Below are 14308 nucleotides of genomic sequence, written 5' to 3' on the forward strand. Positions count from 1 at the left end.
TCATGATTAAGTTGAGTTTCGTTTACAAGATCTGATCATATAAGTGGTTTTATGTAAGAGAGCTATTGATTTGTATGTGTTTATATCTGAAAACCGTTAGTATTGAGATGTGAGGGACGCACACTGAGGTCTCTTCCAGGAAGTTGAGACGTTGAAGCATGTGGGGTTCCTGCCAAGGTGAGTGTGAGCTACCTTCAGTTGACAGCTGGTATAGTTATTTTACACTTGCATTTATCTCTATTTAATTTCCTTGCTTATTTATTTGTTTTCATGTACTTAGCTTAAGGAACTGATAAGACCTTTTGGAACCTCATTACTGAGTTAATCTGGCCATTTTCCCGATCTAAGATGGCATTGTTAAAAGGAAACCTAATTTTGTAGTCCAAATGGGTAATATACCAAATAGGCACGTTTATTTCTGGTTCGTGGTGGAATCGGACATGAGAGTTCTCGAATCGTTGCTCTTCGTGACTGTGAGACCCAAATCCAAAACCTGTCTTCACTGTTGTAACTGGTATCATTGACTAATAAGTGATTTTTCTTTGCAGTGGAGAAGAATTAGAATGTAACCTGAAAGATCTCAGACCAGCAACTGATTATCATGTGAGGTAAGTTAGGATATGAGCACTGGCCTGTGTTGGAGAATTGGGATTGCTGAGATAAATCATGCGCTCCTTTTAAAAAGCTTTTGGTTAAGGGCACTTGCTAACCAAAGGTTGAAGTACCGGAGCTTGGCCATGCCTTACTGTTCTGTGCTTGACGGCACAGTGACTGAGGAGTACACAGAACAGCTTCTGGTAAAAGAGAAATAGGTGATACAGTGAACTGAATTTTAGAAATTATTTTTAAAATAACTTTTATATCATCTTCTAAGATCTACTGGACTGTATGGTTTCTTTTACAGAAAGGATTTTTCTGATATTAATGTATCTGTGATGCCCTCATTTCCAAGATGGAGAAGATCTGACCCAAAGCCCCGCCCCTCCTTTCTGTATCTCTGTCTGTCTGTCTGGGGAAGGTTTTGTGTTCTTTCCTCTCACTTAACCTCTGGTTTTAAATTAGATTACTTTAAGAAGAAGAGTAAATAAAGTTTCCATTAGGTTTGCAAAAAAAAAAAAACTGTTACAAAATAAACTTTATAACAACAAACTGTTAAAAGATGGAGAGAAAAGGAAACATATGTTAACAATGGGTTATAAGTTTGTTATAACCCATACACATAAACTCTATTCAGCACAAATGAATAAGTCCTGCCACAATGCAAGAACACCTTTGGACCTTAAAAGACACTAGGCTTTAAAATGAGACGAACAGTGCAAATTTCAAATTATCTCTGATAAGAATTAACCCAACTTGGCAAAACAGTAAATCCATATAATCTATGTAGTCTATAGTAAATCCGTATATGTAGACTGAAATCTCTACTCTGATTTTTCTGGAATCTCTGCTGTGACTACTATGAAAGGCAGAGCTAGTTAATCTTAGGAAGAAACCCAGCCAACCATAGACTTGTGACGAGGAAAGTAAATATAATGAACTTTTACAGAGCTCATCTAATTATGTAAAGATATATTCACATATCCATTTACAAATAAACAGGTCTCCGAATGTGGTCTATGACATTTTTAAAATGTAAATTTTAACTTAAAAAATTATTTAGTTTATAAGCGACCAGAAGTTGTAATTTTATCTAAAAAGAATACACAACAGCAGCATCTGTCCTTCTTCATCTATGGATGTGAGTATCATGTGATATTGAGTTGCAATATCAAGCCCACGTTCTTTATTATCCTTTCCGGAGGTTCCTTTGGGATGGCGTGGAGGGAGCGTAACCTAATAGGAGGAGCATATATTGATTATGAGGAGGCATGAGTTCTAGTCTGGTTTTGCTGTGAATGGACTGTTTTAACTATACTTACAAAGAATCGAGGCCACAGTTTTCTCTGAGACAAAGGTAGAGAAATAGGGATGTGTTCGGATTATAAAACCTTATTAGCTGCATAAGTGCTTCAAACTAAGTTTCAACCAATATGTAAACGAGCAAGGTGTTTTATATTCAGTCTCAACGTGCTTATCTGCCTGGTTGTTTTATTGTTTAGAAGAACTCTGTTGCAACTATCTCTTCCTGTTTAAATCAAAACATTTGGATTTTGAATCAGTTAGCTTCAGCCCAAGCATACTGAACTTTTCACAGTCTGCGCAAACAAAAAGATTGGTGTAATCTGTGATACTGGGATAATAGAAATACTGTATTCTTTCTAACGGTTGACTTAACAAGGAACCAGAAAATGTACCACCATATAGGGAGCCGTGTAAACGTTCTCCATGAGTCATTGTTAACATATGTTTCCTTTTCTCTCCATCTTTTAACAGTTTATTGTTATTGCTTTATAAAGGTTTACTTTATTAATTTCCTGCTCATTCATGAGCTAACAATGTCTTTTTAAAGAAACCTAAATGTCATAAAGAGTCTGCCCTGTATTTGCCATTCTGTCTGTTGTTCCCTTCATTTCTTTTTAACTCTTCTTACAAAGGGTAAATTCTGACAACATTGGCTCCTTGGTTCTTTTTTGCTGCCGTGTCTTATAAGCATCTTGAACTTCTGGGCAGATAAAAGGAATAATCAATGGATGCCCCAAGAGGAATAGGAACATGAAGTGTAGTTACTCTCTAGAGGCTTTGGATCCAGACTTTTCCCTGACACATTGAGGACCTCACTCAAGAATGACACCTATGTGACACCACACAACAGCCTAAGGCACCAACGGCTGGTATTTGGTCCCTTTCTTCAGCTTGCCACATAGAAAATTCTTCCTGTCTTTGGTCGTAATCTATTTTTGTATTTGAAAAAAAAATTCTCTCTTAATAAAAATGTCTACAGTCTAGATTTTATTTTTCCCTTGCCTGGTCCACAGTTCCTGTAGATTGTTCACTGTCTTGCCTTATATAGCCTTTCATTTTTCAAGCTAGAGAAGAATCAAAATGCTTGTAACTCCTGCTTAGATTTAGCTTCCTCTGCCTTGAATTGCTTTGGTGAGGCAGAGTGGCACGTAGTGGACAGAGCTTGGAATTTGGGGTTAATGGCTCAGTCACTTAGTAAGGGCGTGTACTTATTAGGCAGGCCATTTAAACTTAAATGACCTTGTTTACTCACTTATAAAATGAGGATAATAATGATACTAGCCTCAGGAAGATGGTGTGAGAACAAATGAAGTGTAAATGCAAACCGATTCTAAATCTGCAAGTATATAAATGTTGTTTTTGTTCTAGTTTGTTTTTCTAGAGTCGTGGCAGTGTTTCCATACTCTGATGGTAGAAAAGACTTCATGACATAGGTTCAAAACCTATGTATGGCTAGACCATATCACTTACTGTTTTATTGGGATAAAGATATGTCATACTTGGCACTGAAAAAAAGGAGGAAAATCTCTTTTTATGATGCAGTTGAGTGCACATTTGCAGAGTCTTAGTTCCAGGAATGTTAAGCTCGTATCAAACACAGTAGCCTCAAATAAAATTTTAAATTTAACAGTCATTTCTAAGGCCTCAAAAGACTGTGTGGAAATAATTTTCTCACTAAATTTCCATAATAGAAGCTGCAGAAGAATTCCATTACTGCATGACTACGAAATAAGCAATTATGTTCATTGCCATTTTTATTTATTTGTGTGTTACCAATTAGAACGCGTTGCCCTGGTGGAAGTCTGTAGAGCCAATGAGGGGAAACAACGAGATATTTCTTTCAGCAGTTCCAAGCAGGCTACCTTCTCCTTCCAGTTCTTAATATTGCACATTTGGATGAAGGCCTGCAGAAGCCTCCGTTCATCACTCTTCAAAAGAGTGAAAGGTTTCTTTCTCAAGTCGTATGCTAAAGTCCCATCTAGGGCTTCTGTTCTTAGATTTCTAGTTGCCTTAGACTTGTTACTCTGATTCCATTCCCTTCGTTCTGATTGTTCCATATCTTTATTCAGTGCTTTTTTTCATTTTCAATGTCCCCCCCTCAAGTTAGTGAGCATTGCTTGCGGTCACCAATCAGACACACAAACCTTTTTTTTTTTTAAGTAGCAGTCTCTCAATCATGGATTATGTCATTGACTGTCTGGTGCTTAGCATCAGTTCTGGGCAAGATAGCTCATGACCTCTTACCATCACCCCACTGGGATTAGGAATCTTGGACTAGGAGACCAGTGGCATCCTTAGGGCAGTGCTACAGGTGCGTGCATCTGTGGCTGTTTAGATTGGCACTGACCATGCCAGTTAGGCCAAAATTCCACATGGAAAATTGTATACTGAGATATTTTAGGTTTTAAAGATCATTTTTTGCTATGAATTTTTGTATTTCTTTTCTGCACATCTAACTATTCAATCTTTTTTTTTTTTCCTTCTGGTGACTGAGGACAGTAATAACTCCTCTATTACATTGATTTGAGAAACTTAGGTATTGGGTCTTGGGTTAGATTCTCATTAAAGTCATCACTTTTTTATTTGTTACCAGGTTCTAACACAAATTGCTTTTTGCATTTTAATGTTGGTTGAATGTTTAAAAAGATTCAATTTGCAATTACTAAAGTGGATTTATTCAGCACTTCCATATAGGGCATTGTATTGCTGATTGTATAAAGCCACCAATACAAAATCTTGTCTGTGTATGAGAGAGAGACACAGAGATGGAGAGAGAGATTGTGTGTGATCACATGTTGAAGAAAAGGGAGAAATGAGAAACATCCTGCACATATGTCATACATGAGTAACTATTTTATAAGACTTAAATATGAGTTTATATACATAAACATTTATATTCATTTATCTCTAGTTATTTATAAGTACACAAAAATACCATATTCCTGTTCTAATTGGTAGTTCTAGAATTAAAACAACTTTGAAGTAACTATTTTATTGTGGGAATCAAGAACAGCGATGGAGTAATCAGGAGTTTGAGTGATGGAATGGATTGCAAATGCATGACAAACTTTGAAGCAGTTTTCCAGTCATTGGCATTAGCAGTTTGGCAGAGAAGTTGCCCAGAAATGATAGCACGTAATAACATTTCTCAGAAAAATTACATGATGAAATATTTCCAAAAATATGGTTGACCGTCTTGGTACAGAATTATGAAATAGGTGTTACTGACTAGACACTGGCTCCTACTATGTCACAGATGTGCTGGAGGAAGTTGGAGGCAAATTTCTGAAATTCTTGGAGCACCTGTTTCATAAGCATTTAGTCAATATTTAAACTGAAACAAATGTGAAAACCCAACACAAGATTAATCATATCATTAGAAAAATGTATTCTTCTTTGCTGGGATAAATGCAGAAGGAACTGAAGTGTCTCCTGATTTATTTAACCTAAAAACCTGATCCCCTTCCACAGATCCTCCTATCACACGATGATACTTAGAGAAAAAACATCACCATCCTTTGAAAAAACAGTATTGCAACATTCTTGAAAATAAAGTACATTTCTGGAGACTTTTCTGTAAAAGCTAGTGGTAAAAACAGAGTAATTAGTTGCTATTTACTGGCCACCGTTAATGGACAGATATAATCGTGGGATACTTAGATACCATATCAACTTCTAGATACCTATCATATGCAGCATTTTCCATCATCACCATATAAGACGGATCTCTTTTCCTTTGTGGACAGACTTTATAAGTGTAAAGTGCTGACTCCTGATTTAAACTATTAACATTCTTTGAGTTGTGAGACAAGAAGAATAACTCCTCTATGGCCCATACAACTGTACATCCTCAACTACCTCAAATTTTTATTCTTTCGCCAGGATCTTCCATTCATCCCAGCAGTAGCCATCCTGCCAACCTGGCTGTTAGGAGCCTCTGTCGCTCATGTTTCTCTAGCCTGATAAATGTGGGTTTTGTGACTCCCAAGAATCGATTCTTAAAGACCCAGAATGAACTTGACTGAGTCCAGATCTCCCGAGATCACGAACTGCAGTCAGGCAGCCTTTGGTAGGCCCTGTCCCTGCCTCTTTTCCCCTGCTCTGTTTTCCATGTAGATTTTTGGTGCTGTTTTTTTGTTTGTTTGTTTGTTTGTTTTTTGTTTTGTGAACATGCAGGACCCAGTCTACCTGAGTATAGTCTGAATTTGTAAACAAAGGTCCAGTGATTGAACAGTGAAATTCCTCCTAGGAACCTCTGTGAGTGAAGAGCTAGGTAAAGGGAAGCTGAGAAGCGATCTCAGTGCTAAGGAGAAGTAGGAAGTGATGAGGACTGAATTGGACAGCACCCACACCTCCTCATTGCTCTCATCTTTATCTGGTTACCTGCCTTAAAGGTATGCAGCTGTCACTAGAACTTCTAATTGTTAAGAGAGACCTGACATTCATTTTTCTAAATGAGAGCTCTCCAGAACTTTAAGCATTGGCTTGATCTTTAACTTTTTATTTCAGAAAATCTCAGATGCAGTCAAAAGTGGACAGTAACTGATGGATTCTCATAGACCCGTCACCCAACCTCTTAATTTCCTTGCTGCACCCACCTACCCTCCCTGCCCCCGCTGCTATGTTGAAGTCCAGACATTCTAATAGTTCATCTGCGCACCACATTACCATCATCACGTGCCCATCCAAAATAAGCAAAAAGGATACATTCCTTCATGTCTTTAAAATTCAGGGACTGTTTCCATTTCTTCAACTGTCCTAAAAATGAAAGCTTTGTTTCTTCAGATTGTTGTAATTGAAATTCAGACTTGGTCTGAATATTCTATTTGGCTGGTATCTCATGAATTTCTTTTAATCTGTAGGTTTTCCCTCCCTTTCTTTCCTGTCCTTTTGCAATTTATTTCTTGGAATAATTTTTTTTTTTTTTTGGTCCTGTAGATTTTTACACACTATGAATTAGGCTGACTGCATCCCTATAGTTTGACTTAATAGGTTCTCTTTGTGTTTTCTATATAGTAGCAAAGAGGCTTAATCTGATACAGGTTCAGTTTTTTTCTGGCAAGGGTTTTATAGATCGTGGCATTGTCTTTCATTAGGAGTACATAATGTCTGCTTATATTTTTCTGTACTGACCATTGCCTATGTCCTTCCATTCATGCAGGGATGGCTGTGATATTTTAAAACACTGTATTTCTTCCCTCTCCCCAATGCGTATCTTGGGCCAGATGTAACCTATGAGCCACCAGCTATAGAATCCAGCCAATCTATTAAAGTTTAGGCAGAAATTCTGCCCATGTCTGGAATGTTCTGTGATTCATTTTAAGTAACTTATTCCTAGTGATCCTGTCCTGATACAAAGAAATGATCTTTGCCAAGTCAACCATTTGCTTTTATATTCTCCTGTTCCTACTTACAGTGAATGCAAAAAAGGGACTTTTATTTTCATCAGGTTGGGTGAAGAGCATCCTGATAAGTATCCTTTGTTTGGACCAAATGTCATCATTGTGCCTTCCCACAAGGCAAACAAGTCAAATTTCCAGTACATATGTGTCTTACCCTTTAAGATAGAAATAGGCATTAGAACTTTTAATGTACATGACCTCTGTAAATCCCTTGTGACAGACCTTGAGGAGAAATCCTAATTAGGTCCTGTTTTCCATAATGTTATCTTTAGCTGTTGTTTATGTTCGTTGGGTAGGGAGAGGGGAGATGGATTGTGGGTATTCAGAGAATAAGGACAGTAGGCCGTAGAGTATAGCAGTTAGATTTCCGTGACTGTGTTCACTTGAGGCAACTCTCTAACTATGTGGGAAGTTTACTTGTTCTCTTGATTCTGAGTTTTCTTCTATCTTTTTAGCGGGACCTCAAGAGTTAAGGGCTTGATATATTTACCAACTCCGATTAGCTTCATCCTTACATCTTGTTTAGGCAGCAAAAGTTTCTATGTTGTCTTTTTAAAAGAGTAGGTTTTCAAGTTGTTTTTTTTTAATGCTCAATATTTTTAAAAATGGAGAAACAGAAAGGAAGAAGATAAAAATCAACATAACCCTATATTATGCTATTTGAAAGAAGTATCGTTTTATAATAGTGTGTTACGTGCTTTTCCTTCATAGCTTCTCTGGAGAAATCGGGCCCATATGTTCAGCATTGAGCCAGGCATTTTAATGCGCAGAGTACACATCTTTAATCTCGGCGCCAGGTGCAAAACTAAAACGTTCACATGGATAAACTGTACCTGAACATTGTTTTTCTTGAGTTCGAGGCACACTTGGCAGTAGCAAGCATGTTTCTGTGTGTGAAACATCTATATTCCTACTTAAATATCTGCAATGTTCGAAAAAGTTTAAAGATGCTATCTATTCTACCCCAGGGTTTATACTTCTCTCTCCAGTTTGTAGACTCCTTTCACTGCTTCTTGTCTCTTCTCAGCCAACCCTTAACTATTTTTCATCCTCCTTCCCACCAAGTCAACTGGAGAGTGGCTCAATGGTTTTATTTATTTATTTATTTTTAAAGATTTTATTTATTTATTCATAGAGACACAGCTAGAGAGAGAGAGGCAGAGACACAGGCAGGGGGAGAAGCAGGCTCCATGCACGGAGCCCGATGTGGGACTCGATCCCGGGTCTCCAGGATCACACCCCAGGCTGCAGGCAGCACCAAAGTGCTGCGCCACGGGCGCTGCCCGGCTCAATGGTTTTAGAATGTATATTTGAAGACCAGTTTGGGGATAAGCTTGCTTGCTTGCTTGCTTGCATTTATTTATTTCAGAGAGGCAAACAGGGCTGCAGGAGCAGAGGGAGAAGAAGAGAGAAACTCCAGCCGACTCTGAGCTGAGTGCAGAGCCTGACAATGGGGCTCAACCTAAGCCAAAACCGGGAGTCAGGAGTCGGGCACCCTGAGGATATTTTCTCATTCAGCCTATTGTTTTCCAGTCAGTAGACCTTGCCTGTCTTAATTGGGGGCTGAGAGTTCTGACACTTAGTGGAAGGAGAGGCACATTCCCTGCTCGGGTGATTATCTCTTGGAGGTGCTGGCCATAGTTAGGTCAGGACAAGACCAGTAGATAAGAAGAAAAGAACCATGGTGTGTGCTACATAAATTCTCTTCCTTGGAAAGCCCTGGCGTAAACCTGAGCTAAAAACTCTGGTCTTCTAGGATGGGCCACTGCCACTGACTGTCTTTATCTGTTTGTTTTCAGGGTATATGCCATGTACAATTCCGTAAAGGGATCCTGCTCCGAGCCAGTTAGCTTCACCACCCACAGCTGTGCACCTGAGTGTCCCTTCCCACCTAAGCTGGCACACAGGAGCAAAAGTTCACTAACCTTGCAGTGGAAGGTGGGTAGCTCAGTGCCGGGAACAGTCTGAAGTCTAGCCATTGGAAACGTTTTTATTTAGCACTACTCCAGTCTGGTGATAGTGTTTGATTTTTCTACATAGTAACTACGTGAAACAAAATGTTGTGATATTGAATATATGTCGATACGTATGTATGCATGTCTTTTATATGTCTATAAAAATTGGGCAAAGTGATAGGAGGTAGAAGTGCAAAAAGTTTTAGCTCTCTCTGCAGAGGTAAATCTTTTAGGTTCATAAGCAATACTTTATAGTATTAAGTACATATATACTTGATACCTGAATTTCATCACTTTCCAGTGGTTTTGCTTATTCAACAAACATTTGAAGACTTCAATAAAAAGGTTTTATAAAGAGAGATTTAGAATAAGTCAGGTTTTGGCTCCTTTGGCTTCTTTCAGTGGCGACTCTGAAATGTTCAATATTTAAAACTGCCTAGAATGTTTAGTGTTCTAAACTATATTAAGGCTTCACTAACTTTTACTGATTAGGCCTTAGATCACTTAGGGTTACTAATTATTTTTTGAAGTCTAAAATATATAGTAGTTTTCATAAAATACAATTTACTGGCTACAAATAACTCTTGCCAAAGAGCAGTCCTTACGCTGTATCATTAGCTTATCAGTCACAGTTTGTATGTTCGCAAAAAGAGTTGAATCTTGTTATCAATACCTATCATAATTATTTCTCTATGTTTATATATTTTTTAAAGATTTTAAAAATTAAAAAAAATAAAAAGATTTTTTTATTTGACAGAGCATAAGTGGGGGAGGGGGGTGGCGGCAGGCAGAGGGAGGGGGAGAAGCAGGCTCCCCACCCAGCAGGGAGCCCGAAGTGGGACTCGATCCCAGGACCCTGGGGTCATGATCTGAACTGAAGGTAGATGCTCAACCGCTGAGCCACCCAGGCACCCATCTATGTTTATATTTTAAAATATAGTTTAAGATGTGAAATTTTTAGAGGTAGAGATAAAGATTTGTGGGGTTTGGGGAATACACTAATGTGTAAAAATAATAAGATGGTTAGGGAGATCTAGTATTGGTGAAGCTGTATGTTGTTCTTTGGTTCCTAGTCCAGGAGGTTGAATTTATCCCGGGCGTCCATAGAAGCCCTTGAGAGCAGTGGTTAGCAATAAAGCACGGGCTTCTGGAGACCCCTCTCGTGTGGGCAGCTGCGTTCTCATAGCCACTGGCCAACATGGAGTGTGTTACTTGGCAAAGGCAGAGCTTAGACTGGCTTAGAATCTGAACTATTTTATTTTCCTTCCTGGCTTCCAGGGATAATCCAGGTCAGTGATTCCCTACCTTTTCAGAGTTGTAACACCCAACTGGTCATCATTGTTTAAGTCCTTGGAGATACACATCCATTTTAAAACATGTTCTCTATTTGCACATATACATACATAAACATATCTTTTTTTTTCTAAAGGAAAGAATTAAAATTCACTTTGTTTGGAAAATCTAAGAAATCTTAAGATTACCCGAGGGACCCCGGGGTCTTATAAACCTAAAGTTGGGAATCACTGATACATACTGTGCTTGAAACCTGGGTGTAATTCAGGTCTTAGGCAGACCAGCGACTTCAAGGGAAAAGTTGGCTTATCAGGAGAAAAATATTTCACATTTTCTTTCTCCCTTTATTGAATTGTGAATCGGAAACATACTCTTGTTCCATTAAGTCATGTACAAATTTGAAAGTTCTGGATTTGGTTCCATTTGCATTTCAATGTCCTTTTAGAACGGATTTCATGATCACAGTGCTCCAGCTGGGGGCACAAGGACAGGAAGACAGGGCTCCGACTGCCCACCTGTCCTTGAACCCACAAACACACACAGAGCTCGAGATCTTCGAACTCCTTGTTAGTCAGCAGTAGGAGAGAGGGCAATACAAATCCCAAAGCCAGGGTTTCCACCCTCAAGGAATTAAGAGCTTGGCGGTGGGGCAGGATATCATAGAAGAAACTACTGAAAGAACAGTTTCTCTAGAGAAATTTATCAACACCATAAACATAGTTCTTACTCCAGAAATGGGTTCTCATCTAAAATTTTGTGTCTATTATTTAGAACCTCAGGGGTATCCCCGTCTCCCAAACCAAAGGGAGCCCACAAAAGCCTGAAATTACAGTTCAGTAGAACATAGAGCACTCCCCAGAAATCTGGGCTTGACACTCCGAGATGATATGACCCAGAAGGTGAAAGGAGGGAGAAGAGTCTCTTCACAAATGTAACTAGTATTTACTGGGCCCTTGATGATGATTTATTATTAACAAAAATAAAACAACTGCTATTGTTTCCCGGGTGCTTCCCGGGCGCCCAGCAGTTGAGTAGGTGATTTTTATATATTCTATTCTCCCAATTACTTATCACACCCATTTATTCTTGGAACACAAAATTAAACAGTGATATTGAGTGACGGACAAAGGACCTTACGTGACAAACAGCCAGACGGGGCTTTCGATGCAGCTCTGCTGCCCCGGCTGCCTTTGCCAGGGGCCAGGACAGCGCAGTGTGTGGGGCTCCTGCTGCTTCCTGGGGAGGGGCCCAGCTGTCACATTGTGGGGTGGGAGACCTGGTCTGCGCCTTCCAGCTGCCCCCTCCCTCCTTCCATCTTACTGCCCCCCGTACAGTGAGGGACCCTAAGGCAGCGCCCCCTTCCAGGAGGCGGGGCTGACCCTGCCAGGCACTCTTCTCCGTCTTCTCCACTCCCCTTCCCGTAGTCCAAGGCCTGTTTTCTCAGTGAAATAGATCTCTGCGTGCTTCTAAGAGGAAAGCAAATGATGAAACTTCTTTTTGCTAACATGTGAAGGGCTAATTGCTCCTGGTAATCTCCTGGGGGAATTTTTTTTTTTTAAGGGAAATCTCAAAGGCACAGAAGACTTTTTAATCTTAAGCACTTAAAAAAAAAATATGAAAAAAAAAATATGGAGGAAGTTACAAAAAATACATACTCTTAACCCTGAACCTGGCTGGGTCAGGTTTACCCACCAGACTCCAAGCAGCATCTACATTTCTCAGCTGCCTTTTTTCTCCCTCCCTCTGTTCTTAAAGTACCTCTTGAAAGTCTTCTCCCCGAGGAAGTAGGGCACCATGAGGGTGTAAAGGTCGAGGTGGAGGGGAAAGCAGGTTTGGGTCTTTGTGGGGCATGATTTATTATTAGTGGGGCTTTCTCTATCGTTGGATTATATTAAAATTCATTTGTAGGATACTGTTTCCCAAGGAAACACTGGAGCCACCAGGGTTATCTGCCCGAGGGGAGAGCACAGGGCTAGCATAGATACTGTCTTTGAGCCGAGTTGAGAGCTCATAATTTTGTCTGTGAACTGCTTTCTCTAATCTCTTCTTACTTTATTTTTTTTCTATTTTTAGGCACCAATTGATAATGGTTCAAAAATCACCAACTACCTTTTAGAATGGGATGAGGTAAGCATATTTTCATATCCATCCATCTAAAACAGCATTTCAAAAATAAAATTGCTGAACAAATGCCATTTTATTCTTTAAGATGTGCTAAACACATGGGGAAGAGAAAAAGCATAAGTAGAAAAAAAAATGGAAACCTATGGTATTGACCGTGGAAAAGGCAGACAGACTAAAGTAGTGTAATGAATTGTATTAAGTGGCATTAAATGTATTTACTTGGCTTATTTGCAAGAAATGCTACTGAAAGAAAAGACAAGGTCTGACCTCTTGGGGAGTCCCCAGAGCCTGGCCAGCCATCAATTTGTATGAAGAATCGAGTGCTTTGTTATCTTGACTGCTCAGGGCCATTCTGCATAGATGGCGTTGATAAGGTAAAGCACACGCCTTGGGCAGCGTGTAATTTGTTTCTTCGTGTTGAAGCCACGGATGTACTTTGGTGGTTCACTGTTGGGCGTTCTCTGGGGGTGGGGGGTGGGGGGGTTGGAGCCCTGCCCGGAGGTCTCACTCTACCATGGGGGGGTGTGATCACCCTGCCCACTAGACCGCCCTATAACAGGCGCCCCCTCTGCTGTTTCCGTCACCAGGGGCCCTAGCGTGGTATCTGTGGTGAAGCTGCCTTATTCTCGAGCCCTCTCTGCTGAATGGGTGACCTTGTGCCTTTCTGGCCTTGCTAACACCACCCACAGAATCGCAGGCAGGAAATAACTGGGTGCAGAAAGAAGCCTTTCGTTTCTAAAAGGGAACTGTGCTTTTTATTCCTATAGATGTTAATTCTATTCATTCACTTGCCCTTGCGCTAGTCTTTCTGTGAGTGAGCAAACAGACGCAGGATTTCAAGAGAAGGAAATGTGGGATTGGAATGTGGAAATGGGAGTTAACTAGTCTCTGTGACTTGAATCGAGGGAGATTTTAAAGATCCAGAATGCAGACTTAGGCAAAAAGTGACTTGTCGAGTGTGGAGAAAAATATTTTCACCAAATGTAAAATGAAATTGGACGAAACCCTCAGGGTGAAATTTTGATGTGAAAAGGGGGGCCCTTCATCACTTTCTGTGTTAGCGTGTTTTCCCATCTGGGTTGCATCTGAAAGCTGGAGTTCCAAGTTACCAAAGACAACGACCTATTGTTCTGGGGATCCCTGTGATTAGGTCCTACGTGCAGATTGGTGACATCTTACACCTGACCGGCAGATTTTACAGATTTAGGTGGGTTTCATTTTAAGATGATTTGACTGGAAAGCAAACCCACCCCTCTGGCCCTCGTGGAAAGAGATTTCTATAGGCCATCCAGAAGGTCGGAAAGGAGGAGCCTGGCTGCCCTGTGAGCACGTGGCACCATCTTACTATCCCCTCTTCCTCCTAAGGACAAGTGAATGTTGACTGAAGATGTTTTTAAGCATGTGTTGGTTTGTGGCACTGACCTGCCTGGCACTGACCTTTCTCATATCTTGAGGTTTTATATCAAGATAGAGTTTACCACCAGAGAGGAAGCATTTTTCCTTTCAGATCTCCTCTCTGAGCTCTGCATGTGTGTGTGGTGTGTGTCCTATGTTTTTTGTTTTTTGTTTTTTGGCCTGTGGCCTTGTAAGTTAAGTAAGGTCAGAGAAGTTGAGTATTTGAATGAGAAACCT

The 14308-nt window shown here is 40.0% G+C and overlaps 1 protein-coding gene across 1 annotated transcript in view; it reads left to right on the plus strand.

The window, feature by feature from the left end:
• FNDC3B (fibronectin type III domain containing 3B) overlaps positions 1-14308 on the plus strand; it is a 339644-nt gene that overhangs the window by 253600 nt on the left and 71736 nt on the right. Inside the window, 3 exon segments of the mRNA XM_025425602.3 lie at positions 549-608; positions 9104-9242; positions 12626-12679. Of these exon segments, the coding sequence (XP_025281387.1) occupies positions 549-608; positions 9104-9242; positions 12626-12679 (253 nt within the window).

Source organism: Canis lupus, chromosome 34 (assembly GCF_003254725.2).
Source record: "Canis lupus dingo isolate Sandy chromosome 34, ASM325472v2, whole genome shotgun sequence".
NCBI classification, from domain to species: domain Eukaryota; kingdom Metazoa; phylum Chordata; class Mammalia; order Carnivora; family Canidae; genus Canis; species Canis lupus.